We start from the raw sequence: 25,875 nt of genomic DNA on the forward strand, positions 1-25,875 counted from the left end.
TTAACTAAAAAATAACGGTGTGGATCCACCGTTTTAACACATATATATATATATATATATATATGCGCTATTGCGCAAAAAGAGTCAAACTTTTTCACCAATATTTGGTATGACATAATTCGGTAACATATCACCGTATACGTTAAAAATTTATACAATTGAAAAGATTAAAAAATAGCTCTTAATCGTAACTACTTCGTAACTAAGTTTTATTTCTATAAAAGTACAAAATTATTCTAAATAAATATTTAATATACAACTAACTATTCAACACTACTTAAATTATTAATTAAGAGCTTCAAACATAAAAATATCCACAAAAATAAGTGCTTTTTAAAACCTTTATTCGCTCCATACTCTTTTGTACGGTGCAGAATGTTGGAACCTCCGCAAAACTGAAATAGAGAAACAGGAAACATTCCAGAATAAATGTTTAAGAATAATTTTAAAAATTTTCTGGCCAAACACTACTTCAAATTAAGATTTATTAATAAAGGCAATGTGGCTTAACCGTGTTATTAACTATGTCTGAAGCAAAAATGAAAGGAAGAAGTTCGAAAAAACTAAAAAAAAACTATATGTGAAAAATAACTAGAAATAATTCAATTAAAAAAAAAAGCAGTTGACTCTACTTTGAAAAAGTCTAAGTGCTCACAAGTTACACTACTCATAAAAATCGGCTCAATTTTGAACCATATTATCGGTACCATAATCCGTAAAACGGCACAAAATCTCTTTAATCTTACGAATATGTAAGTAGTAGCATGTTTCCGATTTATGGAAGTAACATAATATGAATCAAATTTGTTTCAAGTTTAAAGTAAATTTGAATGATTTGGGGGATTCGGGATGCTGTGAATTTGGTAAATCAACACACCAATTTATACATGTATGAATAACTGCATATAGTTTTTTACTACATAATTACAATTTCCAAAATGTTCCAAAGTTACAATATCTCCCTTGAGAGCAGTGCCGGATTACAAATTTGGCCATGGCCTGGGGCCCCCAATGATTGAGGGCCCCCTTAAAAAAAAATTTTGAAAATAATTTTATAAAAATTAAGAAAAACAATAATTTTTTTAAAAAAATTCAATTTCAAATATATATTAATAAAATACGATAATTTTTTAGTTTTAATTTAACAAAATAAAGTAAAAATTTATTGTTATTTATTTTTATTTCAAATTTGCTTTCTGAAAAGGACAAATACTTTTAATTTCAATAAATTAAAAAAATTACGAAAAAAAAATTTCACCTAAGGGCACCAAAATTTTGAATGGCCTAGGGCCCTGCTTGCTCTTAATCCGGCCCTGGTTGAGAGTAGAAACAGAGCATATTTTTATAAACGTTTTCCTTAAAAAAATAAATAGATAAAAAAAAAATTTCTTATTTCATCATGTTATATCGATTTCTAATTTATTTGTTTCCGAACAGATCATCACGCAATCAAAGCTGACAGACATTATACGAGATCTAAAACACCCTCCTCCTGTTGTGGCCTTCCCATTTCAGAAAGCATCCGGACATTATCTAGCAAGCTTACATCCGGACGAAGAGTTAATTCTGATCACCACCAGAGGCCGACTGCTACGATTTGGCCGGCATCGAGTGGCAGGCAAGTTATGTCCGACGAAGAAATAGCCCTCGCTCGTAGAGTTGGTCGCCTTCCTATTCGAGTCTATAAGCCAGCGACTCGACCTCCGCAAAGACAACGCGGCCAAAACGATATGTCGCGAACAGTGCCGGACAAAGGTGGACAGCAAGATGTGAACATTTATGGTACTTGCGGACTTTGCGGTGAGCAAGTAGACAAAAGGAAAATCAAAGTACACGAATCTAATTGCAGAAAAGTAAGTGATATTGATACAAATATTTCGAATGGACACTTTTTTTATTTTTACACACTCTTATTTATTTCACTTTTCCCTTTTTTTTTCTTAAATTGATACAACTTTTTTTTTAAAAGAATGAATATCTGAAAGTAGGGTTTTTATGCATATTTAAAAATAATTTATTTTGTACTCAAACAATGAAAGCAAAAAGTTCGCAAGCAAAAGTTAGAAATAAAAAAGTGAATGGACACTTTTTTATTTTTACACACTCTTATTTATTTCATTTTCCCCCTTTTTTTTTTAATTGATACAACTTTTTTTTAAAAAAGAATGAATATCTGAAAGTATGGTTTTTATGCATGTTTAAAAATAATTTATTTTGTACTCAAGCAATGAAAGCAAAAAGTTCGCAAGCAAAAGTTAAAAATAAAAAAGTGAATGAACTCTTTTTTATTTTTACACACTCTTATTTATTTCACTTTTCCTTTTTTTTTTTAAATTGATACAAATTTTTTTTGAATATCTGAAAGTAGGGTTTTTATGCATATTTAAAAATAATTTATTTTGTACTCAAACAATGAAAGCAAAAAGTTCGCAGGCAAAAGTTAAAAATAAAAAAGTGAATGGACACTTTTTTTATTTTTACGCACTCTTATTTATTCCATTTTTCCTTTTTTTTTTAAATTGATACAACTTTTTTTTAAAAAAAGAATGAATATCTGAAAGTAGGGTTTTTATGCATAGTTAAAAATAATTTATTTTGTACTCAAACAATGAAAGCCAAAAGTTTGCATATCATATTTTTAACTTATAAAAATATATGCAGTATATTCTATTTTTGCATTGTTCATTTAAATTGAAATTCAACATTAATAAATGAAAACCAAAGTAAATAAAAGAATGATTCGATATAATGTGCAAGGGGTGGATAAAATAATGGAAACACTTCTATACTAAAACATTTTTAGAATTTCTCCAGAAATAACAATTGAATCAGTTTATAACTTCAGAAGATTTTAGATAAGGCGATTTCTCATATATATCAATGAAGTTTAAAGATTTAAAAGTTTTAGGGACCGACAATAAATTACAAACAGAAAATAATTTGATTATTATATGCAATAATTACGCAAAATTTCATAAGCCTAGTTTAAACATTTATGGAAATATGGACATTTTTATAATGAACTCCCTTTTTTCTTATGTTTTTTTAATACAACTTTAAAAATATTCAATAAAATTAAGCAAAATTTTTAGACCAGTTTAAAATTAATTACAAAATTTTTGCATTAAAATTTGAAAAAAAAAGTCGTTTAAAACTGCGCGATATATAATTATTTAAAATAGTTCCTTTATTCTGCGCATGCGCGGAAAAAATTTAATATACTCTTTTTTTCGTAATTTTGTTGTGAATCGTATTTGGCAACTAATGAAGAAAGTCCGATTTGAATATATTAAAAATGTTAAAAGTTTCAAGCAGTTTTCAAAGTAGTTTTCGTACTTTTTGAAAGAAAGCTCAAAACGATAAGAGGTTTTCGATAAACATTATTTTGTATCATAAGGCAGAATTTAATAACAAATGATAATACATAACAATAAACGTTCATACACCAAAATGTGATGTAATAAAGAAAGAAAACAGGCGAAAGAAACGATACGTTCATGGGGGATGATCCCCAGCCTTGGCCAAAGTCCCCAGCAATACCGGTGTCATCTTTTATAAATCTTGCTTCGAAGTACACAATAACATCTATGGAAAACCCCTTATCATTTTCATCCTTCTTTTAAAATGTACGAAAACTATTTTGAAAATTGTTTAAAACTTATTAAATTTTTAAAATATTCTATTGGACATTTATTATTAGTTGCCAAATACGATTCACTATAAAATTAGGATTTTTTTTTTTTTTTTTAATTTCTTCCCTGCATACTCGGTAAAAAAAACTAATTCAATTACTCATATCCAGAACAGTTTTAAACGGGTTTCTTTTTTTAAATTTTAAATCAATAATTTTGAAATCAATTTAAATTGCTCCAAAAAATATGTTTAATTTTTATGAATATTTTGTAAGTTATCGCGAAAAGCGTAAGACAAAAGAAAAAATCAGATTTTACAAAAATGTCCATACGTATTTAAGTCCATACATATTTGCATATAATAACCAAAATAACTATCATAAGTTACAAATTTATTGCTTCAGTTTTTGGTATAGGGTGTTCATAAACATTATTTTCCGTTTGTAATTTATTGTCGATCCCTCAAACCTCTAAAATGTTTAAATTGCATTGATATGTATGAGAAATCGCATGATCTAAAATCTTCTGAAGTTATAAAATGATTCCTTTACTATTTCTGGCGAAATATGAAAAAATTTATCAGTATAGAAGTGTTTTCATTATTTTGTGCACTTATTTAAAATTCTAAAAGTACTTAAAAAGTTTTACCAATCGAACTATTCAATCGTGGTTGTAAAATGAAATACAAAATTAAGACTCTATTCTTTATTTTTTAAACAGTACATAAAATATATAATTTTTTTAACTACGATTTTAAACAAAGAAAATAATTTTTTTGAAGAAGAAGAAGAAGGAAAGAAAAAAATATTTGAAAAAGACAAATATTAACTTCAGAGGGAAACTAAAACAGCAAATTGTTTCTTTTTTTTAAAAAAAAAACTGAGTTTCTTAAAAGAAAAAAAATTATATTTGTAAAAGATAAATATTAACTTCTAAAACAGCAAATTGTTTCATTTTTCATTATTCCAATTAAATAATTCCTCAAAGCAATTTTACTTTAAAATTTAAAAGAATTTTTTTTAAAAAGTATTGAACATTACAAAATAAATTTTAAAACAAAACTTTTACAACTTTAGCAACTTTTACATATGATCAATTATTTATTCTTCAAAAAATATGTATTTATAAGTTGCTTGAAATTAATGATTACTTTATTTTTTTAATTTCAAAATTCTTCTTATCATCACAAGTTTTTACAATTATTCTAAGAAGACAGTAATAAGCATATAATATCTGTAACACTGATATGTCTGTTACTCTATTTATAAATATTTCATTCTTTGGAGTTTAAAAGCAATTTCTTATCACATTTATAACTTTATTGCATTAAAATATTAGTTTAAAATTTAGAGTTTTGATTGATTATAAAAAAAATTCTAACTAAAAGTGACAAATACATTGCCAAAACTGCAATTAGTGCTTTTTAGAATGCAGGTGGGGAAAAAATCTGATCAAGAAAAAAAATTTCAAGCAACTAGTTCAGTTAATTGAGTCTATTATTCACCGAAGTATACAACTTTTGAAAAATCTGAGTAAAAGATACGAGAATATATTTTGGTATCCATTTTGCATTTGTCACAAAAATCAAGAAACAAAAAATACGATCTTTTATTTTAAAGCAACCAGGTTCCCTTAAGTAGTTTCCACTTCTTAGTATTATATTCAGAAATTTATAAATCATGTTTCAGAAAGTATTACGAATAATACTCCGTTGAAGAACGCAGGAGATAGAGTGCTGAAGTTTATCCTGGTGCTGAAATGGTACTTTTTGTAGGACCATCTTACCAAGCTGTTGGGTCGTTCGGGAAATTCGTGCATATTATGCTGAAGTCCCAAATGCTCGCTAAAAATATTCAAGTGGTAGCAAAATTTATACTATATAATCTAGCTCTTGTTTTTAAAAATTAATCATTAAATTTTCTTGTTCATAAAAAAGATTCAAAACTTATTGTATTCATAGAAGTCTGATACTTGCTAGGTGAATATCATCTTAATTGAAGTGGTTGCGAAATTAGGAAAGCCTTAAATAGCTTGATGAGTAGTTTGCTAACACTTGAATATTTTGGGATGACTTTGGAAACTCATCATGATAATAATCTAACGATATCATAGTCATGACCCTATTCTTATTCCTTGCCTCTGTTAGTCACCTCCTATCAAATAAACCTGTTAGTTAAGAAGCACTCCGACTTTGGTAATAATGAGTACTTTGCGTACTTCGCACTCATATGCTGAACACCACCATTAAAATATGCCTATTAGTAAGATTTTCAGTTAAAAAAAGAGAGTAATTAATTATAATGGATTAATTTCAAGTAAAACCAAAATCATTTTAAAAATCTTAAGGAACAAAGCCTCAATATTTCTTACACCACCTTATTTTCAGAAATACAACTCTCATTTTTGACAATTCAGCAATATCTGAATTGTATTTCGTGATTTTAGACGTCAATTCATCACGAGGTTATCATGATTCTTAATGATATGAAGTTTCCAATATTTGACGAAATTGCTCCCTCGTTCGAGAGTAATATCGGTGCATTTTAGAAAATCCGAAACTTATTTTTTCATTCATTCTCTCTGCATGATGGGATGATACAAAAATTAGAGTACTGGTAGGTAAGCAGATTTTTAAGCTCGATTTTCGAAGATGACTAGGTACTCATACTTTCCTTATTTTGACGAAATTTTTACCCTTCAACGAAATTTTTACCCATAAACAGGTAGATGTAGTCAATTCCTAAATTTCACGAAATGTTTATTCGAAATTTATCCCAGGACAGGTTTTTTGTCAATAACGTAGAAAACTTCGTGAATTTTGAGTATCAGTTTTTTTACAATGCTGTCATATAAATTCATGCAATGTTTCACGTTACGAAATTAAAAACTGAAGAAGGAGAGCATCTATTGAAATTTATCACGCATGCGTTAACTTTCCTTGCAAAAACAAAGGGAAAATAATTCAATTTTGATCTATTATGACTTTGTATCTGGTAAAAATTTGATCTCAGATTTCATGTATTGGATTTCACTTGAAAGTTTCAGACTTTTAGTCAGAAAACCTATTATCTTTTACAAAAGCTATATTGTTTCATTTTAACATTTTGTATCGTGAGTGTGTTTCAATGAATCTTATTTAAATATTACGTGTAAGTTACTGTGAATGTATAAAATGTGAGCATTTTATAATATGCCTATTCACTGCATGGAATGTCTGATGTTTTTTTGTTGTTGTTATTGTTGTCATAATCCATTAAGTCAAAGGGTGCTATTGTTCTTGCTTTCTAGTGGCGCCCTCTATGGCCAAGAATTTGACTTCTACCACAGCATTACGTCACACCCGTTTGTAGGGTGGACTCATTCATACATCCATTCGTTCATCCACGTGTCAAATTTTGACCTGAACCAGACAACTATCAATCTTCAATTCAGTACCCCCAGAGGTATAATTTGTCATGTGAACTTGGAGTACTTTGTGACCCGAAAGATTTAATATGATCCAGTCACCATTTACTACACGAAGAGTCTTCGGCAGGCTGGGAGTCGAACTCGCGTTCTCATGAACATGAGTCCAGCTCTCTGCTAACTAGGCTCTTCCGGCCCATGTTTTTTGGTAAAATCTTAATATTTGCATTGCGAATAAATATATATTTGCCTAGTCATTAAATAGAAAGCCTTGACATTTCATAAAATCTCTAGAAAAAACTTAAATTAAAATGCGCATGATAAAAAGTGAGAATCTTAAAAAAAATCATTCAGAAGTTTCTTCGAAAAATTACCGCTACTTGTAATAAAACAGAGCACCTGATTCCTTAGAATAGATTTATTTTTGCATTAAAAAAATGCCTAAAATGCTAAATAAAATAAATTTAAAAAAACTTCCCAAAACTATGTGATTTTAAAATAGATATATCTCAGGCAAGAAGCTATAGTTTTCTGAATTTCAAACAATAAGAATTATCTAGATATTTTGTTGCGTCGAAGAACGTTATAATTTGCCGAGACAATTTCTTAAGTTAGTGGCTAACAAAATTTTTATTCAAATGCTTCGTAAAATTTATCACGTAGACTGACGCAGATATCTCTCAAATATTTGATAAAATCTTATATGGAGTAAAAACCTTATCGAAAAAAAATCGATTTGGAAACAATATGACCTGTAATGCTGTTATGAGTGACCTGTTATATAGAGAGGAAATCCATATATTCATAGACAATTTGGTATGATTCCAATGGTACTGTGCGAATATTGCAAATAAAAAGAAGCGAATATTAACTTGTAAGCGATATGAAACTAGCGAACATTGCAAATGAAGTGTAACACCCTCCCATTAAATGTTAAAGATTCTACTTTAAAAAAAAAAATTGTTTTTTAATTAATTTTTACCACATAAATTTAATTTTTGAAAAGCAAATTATCAATGCATTAGAAAACATTTTATAGTTTAAATTAAAAATTTGTAAAACAAAACTTAGAAAATTATAAGATTTGTTTATTTGGAAATTATTTGAATCGTAGAACTCTTGAAATATGGCTCTCAAAAACTAAGCAACTTGGTAGTCAAATTTTATTGAAACATTAATTTACTGCAAATTTTGTCAAACAATATTATTCTTGATAAGAATGCTTCATTTTGCTTAATATTACTTTGACCTTATTTTACTGACTGACGAAAAAATTTTTCAGCACAGATGTATCAAAATAAAGTTTAAAACTCAAAAAATATTTTCAATCATTTCAATAAAATAACTGTTAATTGCATCAAACAGTGACAAAAATTTTCAAACTAAGTAAACTATGATTGATTAATATTAACCTTGCGAAAATATACTTCAAAATATTGAATGAACATTTAAAATATATAAAGTAACATAACTTTGTTGCATTTATTATTAGTTTTATTGCGATACATTCGTTTACAGCTACTTTAATGTACTTTTATGTAATTCATTCACCAAAGAAAAATGGATTGATAATATCTTATAACTAGTATAAAATTTATAAATATCTCAAATCGAGTCTAAACGTTTCAAAAAATCATTAACTATTCCGATCAATGTAATGCAATTACCCTTGAGAAAATCTGTTCCAAGATATTGAACAATTCAAACACGTGTTGTTGAATTAGGTCAGTCGGGTTATGGGTAAAAAGGGCAAGTTTTTCTTCACTGATTGGGCAGATGAGAAGGTTGGCTTGAATTATGGTCGCATAGATACCAAAATTATCGAAGGGAATCAAAATATTAAAAAAAAAGCAAAAGGAAATCGAAGCTACTAAAATGTGAGGTTCTCATCGCTATGGCGACCCATTTGTATCAAATTGTCATTTTGCAAAGAGCCTTCTTTTTAGTTTGTAAATGCCACATTTATTGACACTTTATGCTCACGTACTATATGCATAGATGAGTAAATTAAATGTACACTTTCGTTTAATTTTCATCCACCGCCGACTGAGTGAGGTTTCGTGTTTCAGAAATTAGTAGTGAAGTCATTAAAGCGTTCGCAATCTTAAATATAATCTCTATCACGCGACGTGAAATAATGTTAAAACTTCATTTTTTTTCTTTATTTTTTAAGAAACACTTCAATGATAATATATATATATTTCTTAAATGATGAGCTATACAATATGCATGGCAATTATCTCAAAGGTAAAATCAAATATGGTTTTAGCTTTGTATGACTTAGTATAAAACAATATGATTTTAACTTAAATAGTTTCAACAGTAACAGGTTCCTAGGGATTAAATAACATCATATAATATTTGAAGAAAAAAAATTTAAGAAATTGTGTTAGTTAATTTTATTTTTAAATTGGGTACTTGCACTCCAAGAAGAAGAAGACAATACCAATACCCACTCATGTGACCTATGACGTCAACACCAGCTAATCTTCATTTGCAATATGGAGTAATAAAGTTGAGCTAAGTTTCTCTATGTAACTTAAAATGTTAATTAATATTAAGTTAATTAAACACAGGGCCGTATAACACATCGAATTTGTTGAAATATAATTCTTTTTCTTGAAATATACTTCTTTTATTTTACTTAGATTTATTATGTGACGTTAACTTATTCGAAATAATTGATTTGTAACTACTTAACTTTAATTCCAAGGGAAAGGGGTCATTCCATCGTTTCATTCGACTTTTGAAATTTTACTTGTAGACGGAATTGTTTAACGTCTTAAAAAATTATTTTCAGAGCAGCAGCCAAAAAAGAAAAAAAAAAAAAAACAATAAAGCAAAATAATAACTAAATAAAAATGTACTGCTTTGAATTTTTTAAAAAGTTTGATGAATTATATATTTTTTTTTTAAATCCAAGAGCCATAACCATTATCTTACATTAAACCAATTTTAATTCCTCATTAAATATTTTAATTTAATATATTGTGTAATTGAATGAATAATCCCCAGAAATTAAAGCGGGAAGATAAATATTTCATTATCTTCAAGAAATATGAAAATGTAATAATACAAAGTAGACATGTTTTGAGCAATCAAAAATATTATGTTTTTTTGCAATTTAAGAGCCATAACCATTACCTTACATAAAACTAATTTTAATATCGCATTAAATATTTTAATTTAATACGTTGTGTCATTAAATGAATAATCCCCAGAAATTAAAGCGGGAAACTAAAATTTCATTATCTTCTAGAAATATGAAAATGTAATACAAAGTAGTCATGTTTTGAGCAATCAAAAATTCACGTCATAAGTCAATAGCGTCTATCGACCCCTGAGAATGGAAACGGTTGAAGCAAATGTTTAGAGCTCTCAAAAGACTAAAGTACTCATTTAGGCTAAAGGAACACGGTAGATAAATCCTTTTTTCAAGAATGCGATAAATCTATTGCTACACATTCTTTGCATCTTGGGGGGTAAATTTAATCTCGATATTGCAAAACTCTAACCACCCCTGTCACATCTTGATACCCGGGAATCTTGTTTTGTTCATATGAATGCAGATTCTCTTTCTAACGATATTAGTTTCTCACCACCTCCCGATAAAACAAAGCAATTATATATTTTTTTCAACAGAACCTTTCAATATCTGCCAGTTTTTCTTTGTATTTTCAAATCACCTTTTACCTCCCCATTTTATATATATATATATATATATAATATATATTTGCAGGTGTGTAATATGTCATNATATATATGTTTATTTAAAGGTAGGCTGGTGGTTATAACAGCTCACATCCCCACTCCACAAGGGAGGGGGTGGACAAAACTCCGGATGATTCCGACAGATATTTTATGGATAACGTTATTCAGCAAGAGACATGCGAAAACCATCGGTCTCGCATTAAATAGCTACAGATTTTGATGTAAACAGGTTCCAGTCGTACATACCTTGTAACTCTACGCATTATATAAAATCATTTAATGCTTCCTAATATGGAAGTGAAAGAGGAGCAAAATTCTAAAAATAACTCCTCCCTTAGTATAAATCTAATTATAATTCAATGGTAGTTTTCAGCCTTGAAGTCTCAAAATAGAATTTCTACACCTATTCTTTACCAAAGACATTTTATGAAAACGAAAGAGTTTTAATGGTTTTATCAATAAAAAATTATTTATAATTTTTGTATTACATATATATATATATATATATATATATAAATGCTCGTCTACATATATCGTTACATATATATATATATACTCGTTACATATATATATATATATATAAATGCTATATATATATGCTCGTCGTATCAGCCCGTTGTGATCAATGAAGTTAAGGTTCCTCTATTCCATGAGCAAAGGCATGACGGTTGCGTTGCGCACCAAGCTGAAACAGAGTGGCCATCAAATCGATACCGTAATAGAACACCAGTATTTCACTCAGTGCCTTAACAGCTGGGCCATCACGACTCATCTCCTTTTGCATACCATTTTAAAATTAAAGTATTCCCGCAACAGGCCATTGTTGTCTAGGAATATTATAGAGATTAAGGCTCCTTAATTTCGTGACCACCTACGTGATTGTGGTAATGTGGCCAGCACTGCGCACAGGCCGCTTTGGCTTCCCAGATAAGCTGTTACCCCATATATCTGAAGCTGGATGGGCCTTAAGCCGCCACTAGGGATCGAACACAAGTTCTTCTGTATATCAGTTTAATGTTGGTAAAATGCAACGTAAACATGCAATTCAGTTAGAAATTTCTAGTGATTTCGAGTGTATTTTTTTCTCTAATACAGTTAAAACAATTTAAAAAATTAAAAAATATTTTCAGTGCTAGCGAAAAGTTTAAGGCCGCCTTATAGTTTCTTTAGCATAAGTATAATTCTGGCAACAACAAAAAAATTCATATAGATTAAAACAAGGATTCAATAATGTTACAACTAAATATAATTTTGACACTGAAAAACAATTACGATGATAGGATGATTCGTGCCAATAAATCTCGTATCTATCAAAGTGCGTTCACAGAAATTATAATTTGTTCGTTTATCTTCTTTTTAAATTATATATATTAATTAGGCTATATACTTTTTATTACAAAAAATTCATTCTTTGTTTACACTAGCCCTACGACTTGGAAATAGTGTAGACTCGTCTTAAAATTTAATATTTAACCTGCAGGGCGAGAAATTTCCACTCACCAGCTCGGCGATGGCGATCAACTATTTAAGACTGGTGAATAAGTTTTATAATCAAAAAAAAAATCGAGTTTTAAACTATACTATGAACGCTCATATAATCGTTCTTCATTGAAACGTAGCATGGAAGTATCTAATATCAAGTAGTGATATTTTTCTTATATTTAAAAGAAAAAAAGAAGGGTCACTCATTTTTGACTTATAAAATCAATGCCTTTAAAAGCAATGAAACATTAAGACAAATTATTTTGATTTAATGTAATTATTACTGCAATAAATATGCTTCGATTTTTAAGTTTCTACATTATTTTATGCTTTTGGTCACCACATAACATTCAAATTTAATAATATTTAAAAAAAATTTTAAATTTTTCATGAATGCAATGTAGTGAAGAGAAATTTTTTCAATCCAACTAGTCTCTTCGGAACTGAAATTCCATCATTGATCTATTGCTACCTTATCTATTCTTACGATTCTTATTTAATCTATTGTTAGGATTAGTTTGTTTTTTTTCAATTTTTCCATTGTTCAAATTTAATAGTAAGTAAAAGTCTAAAATTTTGAAAAAAATTTAAAATAAATTACATACTATACAAAATTAACCTAAATCGATACCCTAATAAGTGATATGCTAGTAACTAACCTTCATTCTAATCGAAGTAAGTTTAACTTTGACATACTACAGTAGCCCTACAACTATGTGCATACACTTGCACGTTAAGCTTAGTTTCAGTTAATTAAGAAAAGACAAATTAGAAGTGGCTATTAAAATTAAATATTCATTAATAACATGTCTTATTAATATCCACGATGAATGGAAATAGTCTTAAATAGCAATTAAAAGCAAATTTCATAAATAAGAATTTATATTTCCACCTTAGCACCTTTAGTCCTTATAGGTGTTAACTATTCAAAAGTAAATAAAATAGAAATCCTTCTATTTGTAACTGTTTCCGGAAATAGCCATAAACCAAACACATGCCAGCCAAAACTGATCCCCTGGAGAGAAAGACAACAATCACAATGAGTGCAGTTTGGCCACAGTTCAGTTTCATCGATAGGCATTTTGACCCATGGGGAAAATTAGGCACTCAGCATATCTTCTGGGTGGGTCACAAATGACTTATAAAAACATTACCTGATGATTGCATTTAAAAAAAATGAGAATCCAACACACCTTTTTCGTCACACGTGTGCTGTTTTGATTTGATTATTTGTGCCATTGACCAGTAGAAGAGTGGCATTCCATTGTTTAGTAGCTCATGAAGATAATTTTTACATGAACTGAGGTAACCTGTTTTAAAAAAAAAGCTAAAAATTTAAATTTTTTATATTAGTTTTTTATTAAAAAATGCATCCGACGCAATGCCATGCCCGACATTGTGCCCAAATCTCGCCTAGATCTTCGAACAACATAACAATAAGCCACATTTTTCCGAAATGAAACAATTTTACATCTGTTTCTTAATATTGTTTAGATATGTACTTTGTAAGTTCCTAGAATTCACACGAGATAAGAGTACAATACACAGAAATCTCATTTCGCTTACATGAAAATCATGTTTTGTTGTTTTTCCTTCTCAAAATCGCTTACCTGAACAGTTTAAAAATGTGGCTTATCATTACATTACCCTAAGCCCTTCGTATATATTTTGTTAAATTTTCGATAAAATTCTACGATATTCATATGAAAAATAAAATCTCTGATGAAAGATTGACTATATGGCTTCCTTGCAACATTGATTGGTGCGCATCTCTAATGATAACAAATACAACATTCTCTAATAAATTTTTAAAAACGTCTATTTTAAACTTTATTTATATCTCTTCAAAAAAATATACACCGAAGAGCCATTGCATTATGACCACCCTCCATCTATAACAATGGGCTCACCCAGGTTTTCATGGTTTCTCGCCCAGGAACAATGTTTTCATGGGGCACATTAGGACCCATAATCCTCATAGAACAGTCCCTAACGTCTGTAAGCTACTTGAACATAGTTGCAGACCAGGTTCACCCATTCATGGCAACAGTTTTTCCTGCGGGAGATGGTGTTTACCAACAGGATAATGCACCATGTCATGAGGGTCGGATCGTCGAGAAACATTCCAGTTACTATCAAGTCATGTCTTGGCCCCCAAATTCACCTGACCTTAATCCAATAGAGCATTTGTAGTCCTACTTAGAAAACCAAATTCGCGCTGCCACGCTACCCCCTCGTAATATGAGAGAATTGCAGGACTAGTTGGTGAGCGCTTGGTACCAGATACTTCAAACTACCTTTCAGCACCTTGTGAAATCAATGCCACGGCGGGTGCTAGCAGTTTTGAGTGCTAAAGGTGGTCATAATGTAATGGCTCTTCGGTGTATATAATTGCAATTTATGATCCCTAGAGCAAAACCATTTATAATGATTGATTGTGTTTTAGATAGGAGGTTTAGGTTCCTCTAAAGCTGCTACAAGACGACCACCAACAGTAGTTTGTTACATTTGTGGACGACAGTTTGGAACTAAATCCATCAGTCTACATGAACCGCATTGTTTGAAGAAATGGCATTTAGAGAATGATAGGCTGCCAAAAAACTTAAGGAGAAAGGAGCCAAAGAAACCGGAAATAATTTTAAGAAGTAAACAAAATTTTAATCTATTTATTATTATAATTACTTCGACACTTTTGAGTACTTGTTGTACAAAAATATGCAAAATTTACAAATATTCATCAGTACAATTATTTTATGTTTTTCATTTTCTATGAGTTATGCTTATTTTATTGTGATACATGTTGAAATGATTTTATCACCTCCGGCTAGTATTTTTTGTATCAAAACCCATAATTTAATTTCATCGAAAAAAAAAGCCTTATTTAACTAAAAAAAGATAGCAGTTAACTTTTAATTGGTTATATGTCTCAAACTCAGTGACGTGACAGCCCATAGAGGGCCAAGGCCTACTGTTCCCGTCTCAGTTTAATTGGTTATCGGATTTGAAAACTATGACATGATACTTAATTTTCAATAACTAATTTTAAAAAAATTCCAAATGATTCTCTAAATGCGTTAATTACGTAAATATTTCCGTTCTACTCTTCTGTTTACATCCATATTCTTGGCAATCTTATCTGATGACACGTATGCTAAAATCCACTGTACAAGGCCAATAGTTTAGTTTTTAAATATAGGTTTTTTTGGTAGGCTCATAACCGCGTAGCCAATTAACTAATAAACAAGTATCTTGCTTACAGAAATAAAACAATCTGTATCCAAAAATTTCTTCTTCAGACTCAATTTTAGTTTCCCACATAAAATTTCTTCCGATTGTGTAAAAAATACTGGTCTTGTGTTACGATAAAAAAAATGTCATTTGTTCAGTGACACGCATACTCACTGATTCATTGGTCTGACAAGAACTGAGACGCATTTTATTTGTTCAGTTATCTTTGACTTTATACTCTCTTCCATAACAATATGAAAAACGCCGAATTTTTATTTCTCAAGATCTAGTCAACCGATTTCTGTCAAACTTAGGATTTTGTCCTCTGAAATTATTTAAAATGATGTAAAAATTTGTAAACCTTATGACTCAAGATTTTCTCGATCATTATCATTTATAATAAATATTTAAAGTATATATTGAAAATTTAGCTTAACATACCTTTGAACTAATTACCTTTGAATAAACGATTTCTATAATTCTGTGCAACAATTTTTTGATTCATTTAAAAGTTTCCGAATAAAAACTACGCAACACGTGAAACTATAAGGTTTAAGGGCTCAAACTTTCTTCAGTCCACTCCCACCTATTGTAAATATTAAGACCATGTTTTACAGATTGCAGCAATCTACCCCACCTTTATTTTGATAGACAAAAAATGAAATCCGTCAGGGAAAAAAATACATTTATTTGAAAAGAAAAAAAAATGTTTCCTAGTCGAATCCCGCTATATTGAATCTGGGATATAGTGAACACTTGGTTGTAATGAACTTTTTTAGTGGTCTCGTCCGAACTCCCATTTAAATAATGCTTTTTTAAACGCTTATAGTGAACAGCTGTCAAAACGGTAGTTCGGTTATAGCGGACTCAAATTTCATTTCCTTAATTTTTCTTCAGTCCTCCAACTTTAAACTTGCAGGTGCACACAGCTTACCCCCATTTTGAAAGTGCTTGTAATTCTATCTCCAAATAAGACTTCTGTGTTGCAGCCCGTCTGTGTTGCCCGCCTGTGTGCAGCCTGTGTTGCAATCAGGGCGTTATTCGGAAGCCTGAAGTCCCACTATAAGAAACAACTAGTGATCCTTGTTTCAAAATAACTACGAAGAAAACACGAACACTGATAATAACATTTGCCTTCTAGTTAGTCAACAGCAATCCGTAACTGTTTCCGACCAGCAGGTCTTTCGAAGGATTTACAAGAAGACTCCACTGTGGAGGATGAAATTGACAAAGGCAATTTATCTACCACTCTGTGGCTAGAAAAACAAGGGATGTATTCCTAAGAATGTTACAGAGCAATTCGAATATTGCGATGATGAATCGTACATTTCAGGTACTACGGTAACAATGTCTCCGAAATTAAATGAAAGGACGAAGCTAAGGAAGACTTGTTGGAAGAAAATGAAATTTCAGCATCACCTATATCTAAAGAAAAACCAAGCAATAAATATCCTGAATATTTTACAGAAAATGTGGATCAGAAAATCTTGAATTCTTTGAATATTGTAGATAAGAAAGTTGATAAATTCTACATAAAATCAAATTGTGTTCAATCAAAAATAATTAATTTCTTCCGTAAAACTTAAAATTAGATCCAATTTTTAACTAAGTAAGAATTTTTCGCCTTAAAGTTTGATATATTTTCTATTTAATTCGCTAATAATTTTTTAAGCAAATTATGCAAAATCACAATTCCTATTTTCAAAAATTCAACTATCATATGCAAAAAAATATTTTTCAAAAAATTTGGATATAGGGAATCAATTGTTTATAGTGGATATATTACTGGGTCTGCAGACTGGGTTCACTATAATGGATTGTATGATTGTAGTTACATTAATTAGTTAGAATACTATTTTGAAATTAAAACTTTGAATCAGTAAGGTCGGCACTTTCTGTGAAAAACCGATTATTAGAACAAAAGTCATCCAGAGTAACATTAATTTTTTCACTTCATTTTTGCTCAGTATACATCGCATTTCGATAGGATATTAATGAATTATTTCTAAAATTTATTCAATTACATGTTTCTGATTATTTCTAATTTAATTACTCTGTCAAACATTTGATCTACCAAGACGCACATATACTTTTTTAACCATTAAAATTTAGAACACAATTAATATGAGTAGAATGTAGAGAAAGTTACGAATTAATTTTGCGTATTTTTCAGGCGATGGATCTTTTGACACGGCTGCCATGTCTGAGGCAGCTTGGCAAATGCATTTAGAGCAGTTGATTCCTTGTAGCAATTGCGGTCGGACATTCCTTCCAGATAGGCTCGAAATACACCTAAGAGGTTGTCATGCAGAAAACAGGTACCAATATTTAACATTCGCAAGTCTTCTTTTTAGTATACTTTGTCAATATCGTAAAGGACGAGTATATTTTGATAATTATAAAATTAAATGTTAAATAAGCATATACAGAAAGAAAAAAAAACAAAGGATCAAGTAAAAATTTATCTGATAGCAGAAACACTACAGCACGACAGCGGGATTTGCAAATATCACATTTCAGATTTTAAAATGGAAAAAAAAGAAAATGAAAAAAAAAAAAACGAATTCAAAATTGCTCAATTAAGTAGTGAAGATGAAAAAGAGTAAAGATAATATTGGGAAAAGAAGGGAATAATCTGCCATAAATGGGTAGGGTCGGTGGGGATTACCCCAAAACCTTCAAAATCTAAATATATATGCAAGAAAATTGATCCATTCTAATTAATGGTAATTCACTTAATAATTCTCATTATAATTCATTTAGATCACTTGATATTTTTGATTCTTTCTAATAAAATTAACTTTCAAATTAACTGAACTTTCTAAAATTAATAAACAAAAAAATTAGAAAAATTATTCATTTCCAAACATTCTTGGTAAGGATAGTATTTATACCCTTTCCTAAAATACAATAAATCCCAAGAAAAATACATTAATGCAAAAGTGAGATATACCGATCAAATTACTAAAACAAATTTGTGCTTAATTTTTATCAGTACAAATTTTGCTATACATATGTTAAATTAAGTCTTTTTTTTTTTTTACTTTCACACAAATAGTATCTGTCTGACGGTCTTTGGATGACAGATAAAATTGAATCCAACAAGATTGTGTAGTTTGATTGATTCAAATTTTTACTAAAGTAAAGGCTATAGTTAAAAGCAAATTATTTTTATAAGAATCATTGGATTATATGAAAACTATTCTTTGGCCTTTGAAACTTTACTGAATACGAACCGACGTTAACCCTTTCAGGACCGATGGAAGGAGAAAGAAGCTCGTCCCCAGGCCCGTATGCTCCGAATTTATACGCATTAAAAAGTTTATTTCGGTTACAGCTCTTACTTTTGATTTTAAAAAAATAATTTAAAAAAAACTATATTTTTTCTTTTAGCAGGCTCATAATAAAAGGCTTACTATTTTAAAAATACTTAGTACACAACATTATTGACATCTATACATTATAAATTTTGTAATTAATGCATATTTACGGGGGACAAACAACTCAGGTGCAAAATATCGAGAGACGTCAAGTCCAAAAACAATATTCCGAATGCAAATTGCCAACACACTAAAAAAAATTATTGAAATGTTTATTATTTTATAAGGTTCCTTATAATAGTAATAAAATTACTTAAAATGTTATTTATTGCATGTGATATATATATATNCATATATATATATATACATTGTGTTTCATATTTTTTAGAAGGATCCATGTTAGAAGATAGCATATTGGAAGCTTCAATGTCAGTGGGGAGGGTTATCTCAGGTAGAAATGAATGAATCTGCTCTTTGTAGACACAGAGCTTATCCACTCCTCAAATTCCATTTTTTTGTATAATATGTAAATAAAAAATTTTATGATTAATTTGTCATAATTCAAATAAATAAATTCAATTTTATGATTAATTTGTCATTTTAAAAAGATTGAAAAATGTATGTTTAAGAATATTGTATGATTCATTTTTTTTTAAACCTTTCATTTTTAGATAAATATAATTTGCAAAATCATCCTGATGTTTTTATACATTCTGAAACAGATATTCGTAAATTCACCATAAAATGTCGCTCAACATGTTCAACAGTTATGATCACCAAATATTGTTACGATAATTTCATTGCTGTATTGCTTTTATCACAAACTTATTTTACGATTCTTTACATCATTACATACTTTTATCTTATATGATAGTCTCCTGTTAAACAGAATTGATAAGGTCCTTAAGAAACTGTAATAGGGACAGCCAAACTAAGAAGATAAATGTATTTTATTACAGTTATATTCACCACAGTATTAAATAATCAATTTCAATATATAACTTCAAATATTTGGTAACAAAATCTTAACTTCTGAACTTTACTGTTCTGAAACTTTAATTTTAAAGTTAAACATAATTTCTTTATTTCAATATAAGTGCCACGGTTTTTTATATGTTTTAAGAACCGCATAAACCCTGTTGAAATAATAAATTTACAGATGTTTGCTTCTTTCAACGTAAGATTCTGATCAAAATAATGATCAAGAAAGATCCATTATACTTGATAGTAAAAACTTCATTAGCTTCAAAAAATATGAAGAAAATAAACGACCATTGTTAAGACTCGCAAGACGTGAATGAAGAAAAATAAAAGTGATATCAAACAAAAATATGAAGTTGCAATTGAGAAATCAAATAAAAATGGAAAATAAAAAAGGAAAAACCGCAGTACCACAAGAGTGAAATAGAAAATTTAATAAAACAAAACTAGAAAAACCGCAATAGCCGGGAAAGGCACATCAGGGCAAAATGAATTTCCACATTCTATGGAGAGATGGTATGAAACTAACAAAAGAATCGACATTCATACGAGCATAGCAAGATTCCCGGGTTTCAAGGTGAGCTGATGTGGCAGGGGTGGTTAGAATTTTGATCAAGAGAAAATTTATCCCCAAGATGCAAGGAATAATTCTGGAAGGAATAAGATTAAACAATTCTGTCTACAAGTGAAAGTTTAAAAGTCGAATGAAACAATGGAATGATCCCTCTCCCCTGGAAGTTAAATAGTTGCAAGTCAATTATTTTGAACAAGTTAACGTGTCCGCCGAATTCGAAATTTTTGGAAGTTATATTTTTTATTCATCGATCCAAAATCTATTCTAGATATGTTTTAGTGTAAACCTAAGGACATATTTCAATAGTATTAATATTTTACCTTTTATTTTATTTCTTTGCTTAAATAACTCAAGTTAGATAATTAAATGTGTGAATAGTAAGTACGATGGTAAACGGGGCTTTTCACTACTTTTCCTCATTTTTCCTACCGCTCTTAACAAAATAAAATAATAAGTTTAATTTCTAATAATTTTAATAAACTTATTGTTTCTGACTATTTCAAGCAATTAAATATTATGTCCAAACAGATTTCAATTAAATCACTGTCATGTTTCATTGTCACAGGGGTTAATTAAATCATTGTCATGTTTCAATTGAGCATAAAAGAAACATTAACATTCTTGTCTTTTTGTGGTGAAATAAAAGATCAATTTCTATTTATAATTTCCAAAAAAAGTATATTAAAACTATTTGCTAAACATGCCAATAGCATCTATAAAATAAGTTATCCAAAAATCTCTAAATATATCTCATTTTAGCATTATGGAAATTCTAAAGTTACAAAGAACAATTTTTTGAGATGATTCTAAAAATAGCATGCTTTTGGAATCTTTTCACAATTTTATATTTTTAGTATTTGCTGTTTAACAAAATAATGCATATCCAGCCTTTTCTGATATAACAATATTTTTTTGAAATTGTGCTAAAGTTGAGAAATAATTTTCTCATAACTTTCTCTTTTTAATAATAATTTTCTCATAACTTTCTTTTTAATAATAATTTTCTCTTTTTAAGCAAATTTTTTCAACATTATCCTTTTTAAAAGGGCTACTTTCTTAAAGTTAGTAGGTGAGAATAAGTTTGAACGTCAAAATAAAATTTTATGTCCATGATTTTTTGTTCATTTAAAAAACAAAGCGAACTGTTGTATCTTTTGCTGCGCACATATATGCATCAACTCTTCATTATAAATAACTAAAAAAATTAATTTTCATTTTTTTGAAAAATAAGGTGCTTAGTAAATAGCTATTTTGCATTGAATAATTTTGTGATCAGCAGAATATTTTGAATTTCCTAAAAAGATTCAATTCTCAGCTAGCTGGCAATAATTCTAAGTTTTCTTTTAATGAAAAACTAGACAATAATTTAAAATAGAATTTTACTTTAAAGGAAAACCTAAATTAAAGTACTAAGACAATTGGTGTATTAATGGAAAAATAATATAAGTGTAGTAGGGTAAAGAATAAGATTTTGAGATGTGTTAAAATTTAACTAAATAGCAGGTAAAAAATTTATTTTAAGATTAAGACGATATATAAAATGTTGAGGAATTTTAAGATGTTTAAAAACGTTGACTACGATTCGTATTAATTATAAACTATATGAAGTAGATATTGATAAACATATTATTCGAAATCTATGCATACGTTTGTACATTATTGAAAGAACAAACTAAAAAATAAAATTTAAAAAAAAGCTGATGTATAATCTCATTCTATCAGAAACATGCTTTTATAAAACTTGACATTCGCTGAATAAAACGACTTTATTCAATAAAATTTTTATTCAAATCTCTTCATTAAATTATGAATAAATTTTCAGACGACTAAAAAAGACCATATTTTATAATTTAAAAAAAGACTAACATTATATTTTATAATTTAAAAAAATAATGATTAGCAATCTGTTATTAGCAAAAAAAATATTAATGAAATTTTACACTATGCGCGCATTAGTTAAGTTTTTCGTAAGTTCTCTACATTTAATTATTAATCGCCCCATTAAATTATTTTTTTAAAAGTAATTAATTTTCATTTTTCTCGGCTTCTACTAAATAAAAACTGCTGAAACTTTGAATTTTGCGATAGAAAAATACTTCGACTAATATAGTATTAAAAAATTTATGCCTCAAAGTTCAAAATTTTTTCATCCACTATTAAAATAAATAATAATTTCATGCAAAAAATAATTTTTAATGATTATTTATCTTTGGGTAAACGGGTTTTATGAGTGGGTGTAATTTTTTATTATAATTGCTTTATTAGTTTTAAAAATATGGCTTAAAACACAAAAAGTGAAATTAAAATTAAGGGGTCCGAACTTTAGAGCGCTTTCCTGATCAAACTATGGGGACCATATTTCCCAGATTGCAGCTACCCCCTATTTATTTTGAAGGTTAAGAATCGAAATATGTAAAAGAAAATATATGTTTATTTAGAGAAAGTACATTTTTCTGTCCAATTTTGTAACTTAATAGTTAGCACTACAAAATTAGCACTATTAAGGTCACCCCCTGAAACCATTAAGATTAATTCTTAGTATGTGAAAACCCAACCATTAAAATGCAAGTTATTGAGTGTGATACTTTTTTTTTTTTTTTTTTTGCTCATTATACGAAGAGGGGAGATTTTTAAGGGTACCAGTTTTTGAACAATTTGAATCCCATATCATTCAAGTAGTGAGCAAAGTTCTGTAAAATTTGCTAGGAAAGTTTACATAAAATTTAAAAAAGTGAAAATTTAATGTAAGAAAATAATGTCAATGAAAAGATTTACAAAAGACTATACTTATGATGCTTTTAATAAATACCATTCAGCTCTGAATTTTCAAACAAAACTAAATTTACAAGAATAATTACACTGACAAGAGAAAAATACACATTTGTTCATAATAATGAGCAAGGAATAAATCTATTTACAAAACAAGCAAAATTTTATGTAAAAAAGAATTGTTACAGACTATATTTGTAAATAATAAGAATCAAGCTCAGAAACAGATGATTAAAAAATTTATAATAAATAAGCTACTAAAATCCAAAGATTAAGTTTGAAATATTTCAAAATATATTTACTCATTTACAATTTTTACATCACAGTTCTTTTATATATAATAGAAAGATTTCTTTTTCAATGAACTCATTTCTCTATTAACATATTGCACAACTTGATTCAGATTCTTCATCAATAAAACCTGCAGAATAAAGCAAAATCGCATTTCAATTTTCATGCAATTTATGGAAAGGTTTTCTTATTGGTATAAATCATTAAAAATAGTTTTTACTATTAACTTCACTACTCAAAGATCAAATTATCAACAAAAAAAAAAGATTATAGAATAAATTTCTGATGATTTCAACACATTCATATTCTCTTTAGTTGTGAAAAATTTTGAATAATAATAAGAAAATAGTAAGAATCAATACTAGTAATATGGTAATAGCAAAATAGTAAGTTCAATATACTGATTTTAGCTTTATATTTCATCACTAGTTTTATTAAAAGAAGGCAACTGAACACTTTAAAAAAGTCAACAAATAACTTTTTATATTTGCTAAGAATTGAATAATTGACTATTTGTTAGCTAGAATAATTACCTAACATTTAATACAGTTGTTAAGGATTTGAAATGTGAATCGAGAATAGCCGATAACATTTTTGCACAAAATATATTTTTTAAAGTAATCAACAATTTATTACTGACATGAAAATATTTAAGCTTTACATATTTATACTAATGTAGATATTTCTTTTATTGGGAGAAATTTTTATTAATTAAAATAGATAAGTTAATATGTTTAAAAATAATACTTGCATCCAATAAAGTTTTTAATTAAATATCCAGAAATTTTTATCAATTGATTTATAAAATAGTTTTTACATACATACAAATATCATAATCATTTTAAAGTTCTTAAATACCTTTAATTCATTTGAATTGTTTATAAAGAAACTTTCTCTAAAATTGATTGTTCTTAATGAAATGTTACATTTATTCAAATACCCAAAAAATTACCAGAGTTTTAGCTCTCCATATCGCCAATCAATCAGCAAAATATATAGATATATTTTAACAAAATACTGTATAATAGTTTCCCTAAAATCAAATATGGTTAGTTTTAATCAGAGCTTCTTTTATAATAAAGCCCCCAAAGAACGTTACTGCCAATCGAATTTTTTTGTACTAATCTGAGAATGTAAAAAGTCTGACACTCTAATACTTTTAACTAATTTAATAAACTTTTTCCTCTTGGAATTATAATATCTACAAAACGACTTTCATATTATGCGATACATAGAAAAATCTTTGGTATACTACGTCGATGTTCATAATTTTAAGCTCATAAATTAGTTCTTACAGCATATCTATCATTTTTAACATAGGTTACACAAAATAAAGTGCTAATTCAAATTATTTTATTGTCAATTTAGACATACTTCAAAGCAGGGCTCGAAAATTTTATTGCTTGACATGCCCTGATCATATAAGAATTCCGATCTGGTATGTATTTTGTAACTAGGTGTGTAAATATTTAATCAGAAATACCTTAACTGATTAAATGTCCCCTCAAATTTTGATTAAAATTGCCACAATGTTACATGGCGATAAACACCACCAAAAAGATAAGGAAAATGAAAAAAAAAGTGATTATATTTCACAAGATCAGAATGTTACTAATTGGTTATAAACAATTATAATATAAATAAGTATTAATTAAACAAAACTTATTATTTTATTAATTCCCTATTTATGTTTAGTTTCATTAAAAAGAGTTTACCCGCATAAAAATAACTGTGCATAAATAAATAATGATCATAAAAGTTTAAGTAGCATTGCAAACAAAAGCTTTATTTTTGTAACTCTTAATTAAGATCGATTTCAAACACTTAATGAAACTTGATCATGCATAACGAATAGAAAGGAGAAGAAGTCTAGCTTTTTGGAAACATAATGAACAAAGGGGAATGGTGAGAATGGGATGCTATACCAGAAAAACAACTTACAGGGAAAGCAACATACTCAGATGCAGCAGAATATCATTTGTACTAAGAGTCAGTGTATGCACATAAGAAGCAAAGTGACAGTCAGAGGCTAAGTCACTTGAACTGGTTGGGTACACTATCACACGCCAACCTGTTTTATTACTTTGTACTAAATCAAAATGTGCAAGCAGATATAATCAACATAGGTGACATAAATGAATTCCCAAAAGAAATATCTTAATAAATTGTATATTATTTTTAGGAGGAAGAAAATGCAGCAAAAAGGTCAACCAAAAATAAAAAGAGAAAGCATTCCTTTGCCTATCCAATCCCAGCAGTGGTTGGGGCAAACAGTTAGTGCAAAGCCATTTAAAGAACATTCTTTGTTACTGTACCCTTAAATGTTGTTTCTTTCCATCATACACAGGAACCATACCACAAGGGGGTGACTTCAAATATGCTCTTTAATAAAGGAAGAGAATATTTTAAGCTACGAAATCAGACACGCAAAAGGTACTTTATTTGAATACACTTTTTTTTAACGGATTTGGATTTTTGACTC

The 25,875-nt window shown here is 28.6% G+C and overlaps 1 protein-coding gene across 1 annotated transcript in view; it reads left to right on the forward strand.

Annotated features, from left to right (window-relative positions):
- Positions 1–19,369, forward strand: part of LOC107455096 (zinc finger protein 474) — a 28,438-nt gene extending 9,069 nt beyond the window's left edge. The window contains exons 4-7 of the mRNA XM_016072538.3: positions 1,438–1,853; positions 14,677–14,875; positions 17,632–17,776; positions 19,167–19,369. Of these exons, the coding sequence (XP_015928024.1) occupies positions 1,438–1,853; positions 14,677–14,875; positions 17,632–17,776; positions 19,167–19,188 (782 nt within the window). The 3' untranslated portion in view covers positions 19,189–19,369. The remainder of the gene's footprint in view (positions 1–1,437; positions 1,854–14,676; positions 14,876–17,631; positions 17,777–19,166) is intronic.
- Positions 19,370–25,875: the final 6,506 nt, after the last annotated feature.

The sequence above is a fragment of the Parasteatoda tepidariorum genome, chromosome 7 (genome assembly GCF_043381705.1).
Source record: "Parasteatoda tepidariorum isolate YZ-2023 chromosome 7, CAS_Ptep_4.0, whole genome shotgun sequence".
Lineage (NCBI taxonomy): Eukaryota > Metazoa > Arthropoda > Arachnida > Araneae > Theridiidae > Parasteatoda > Parasteatoda tepidariorum.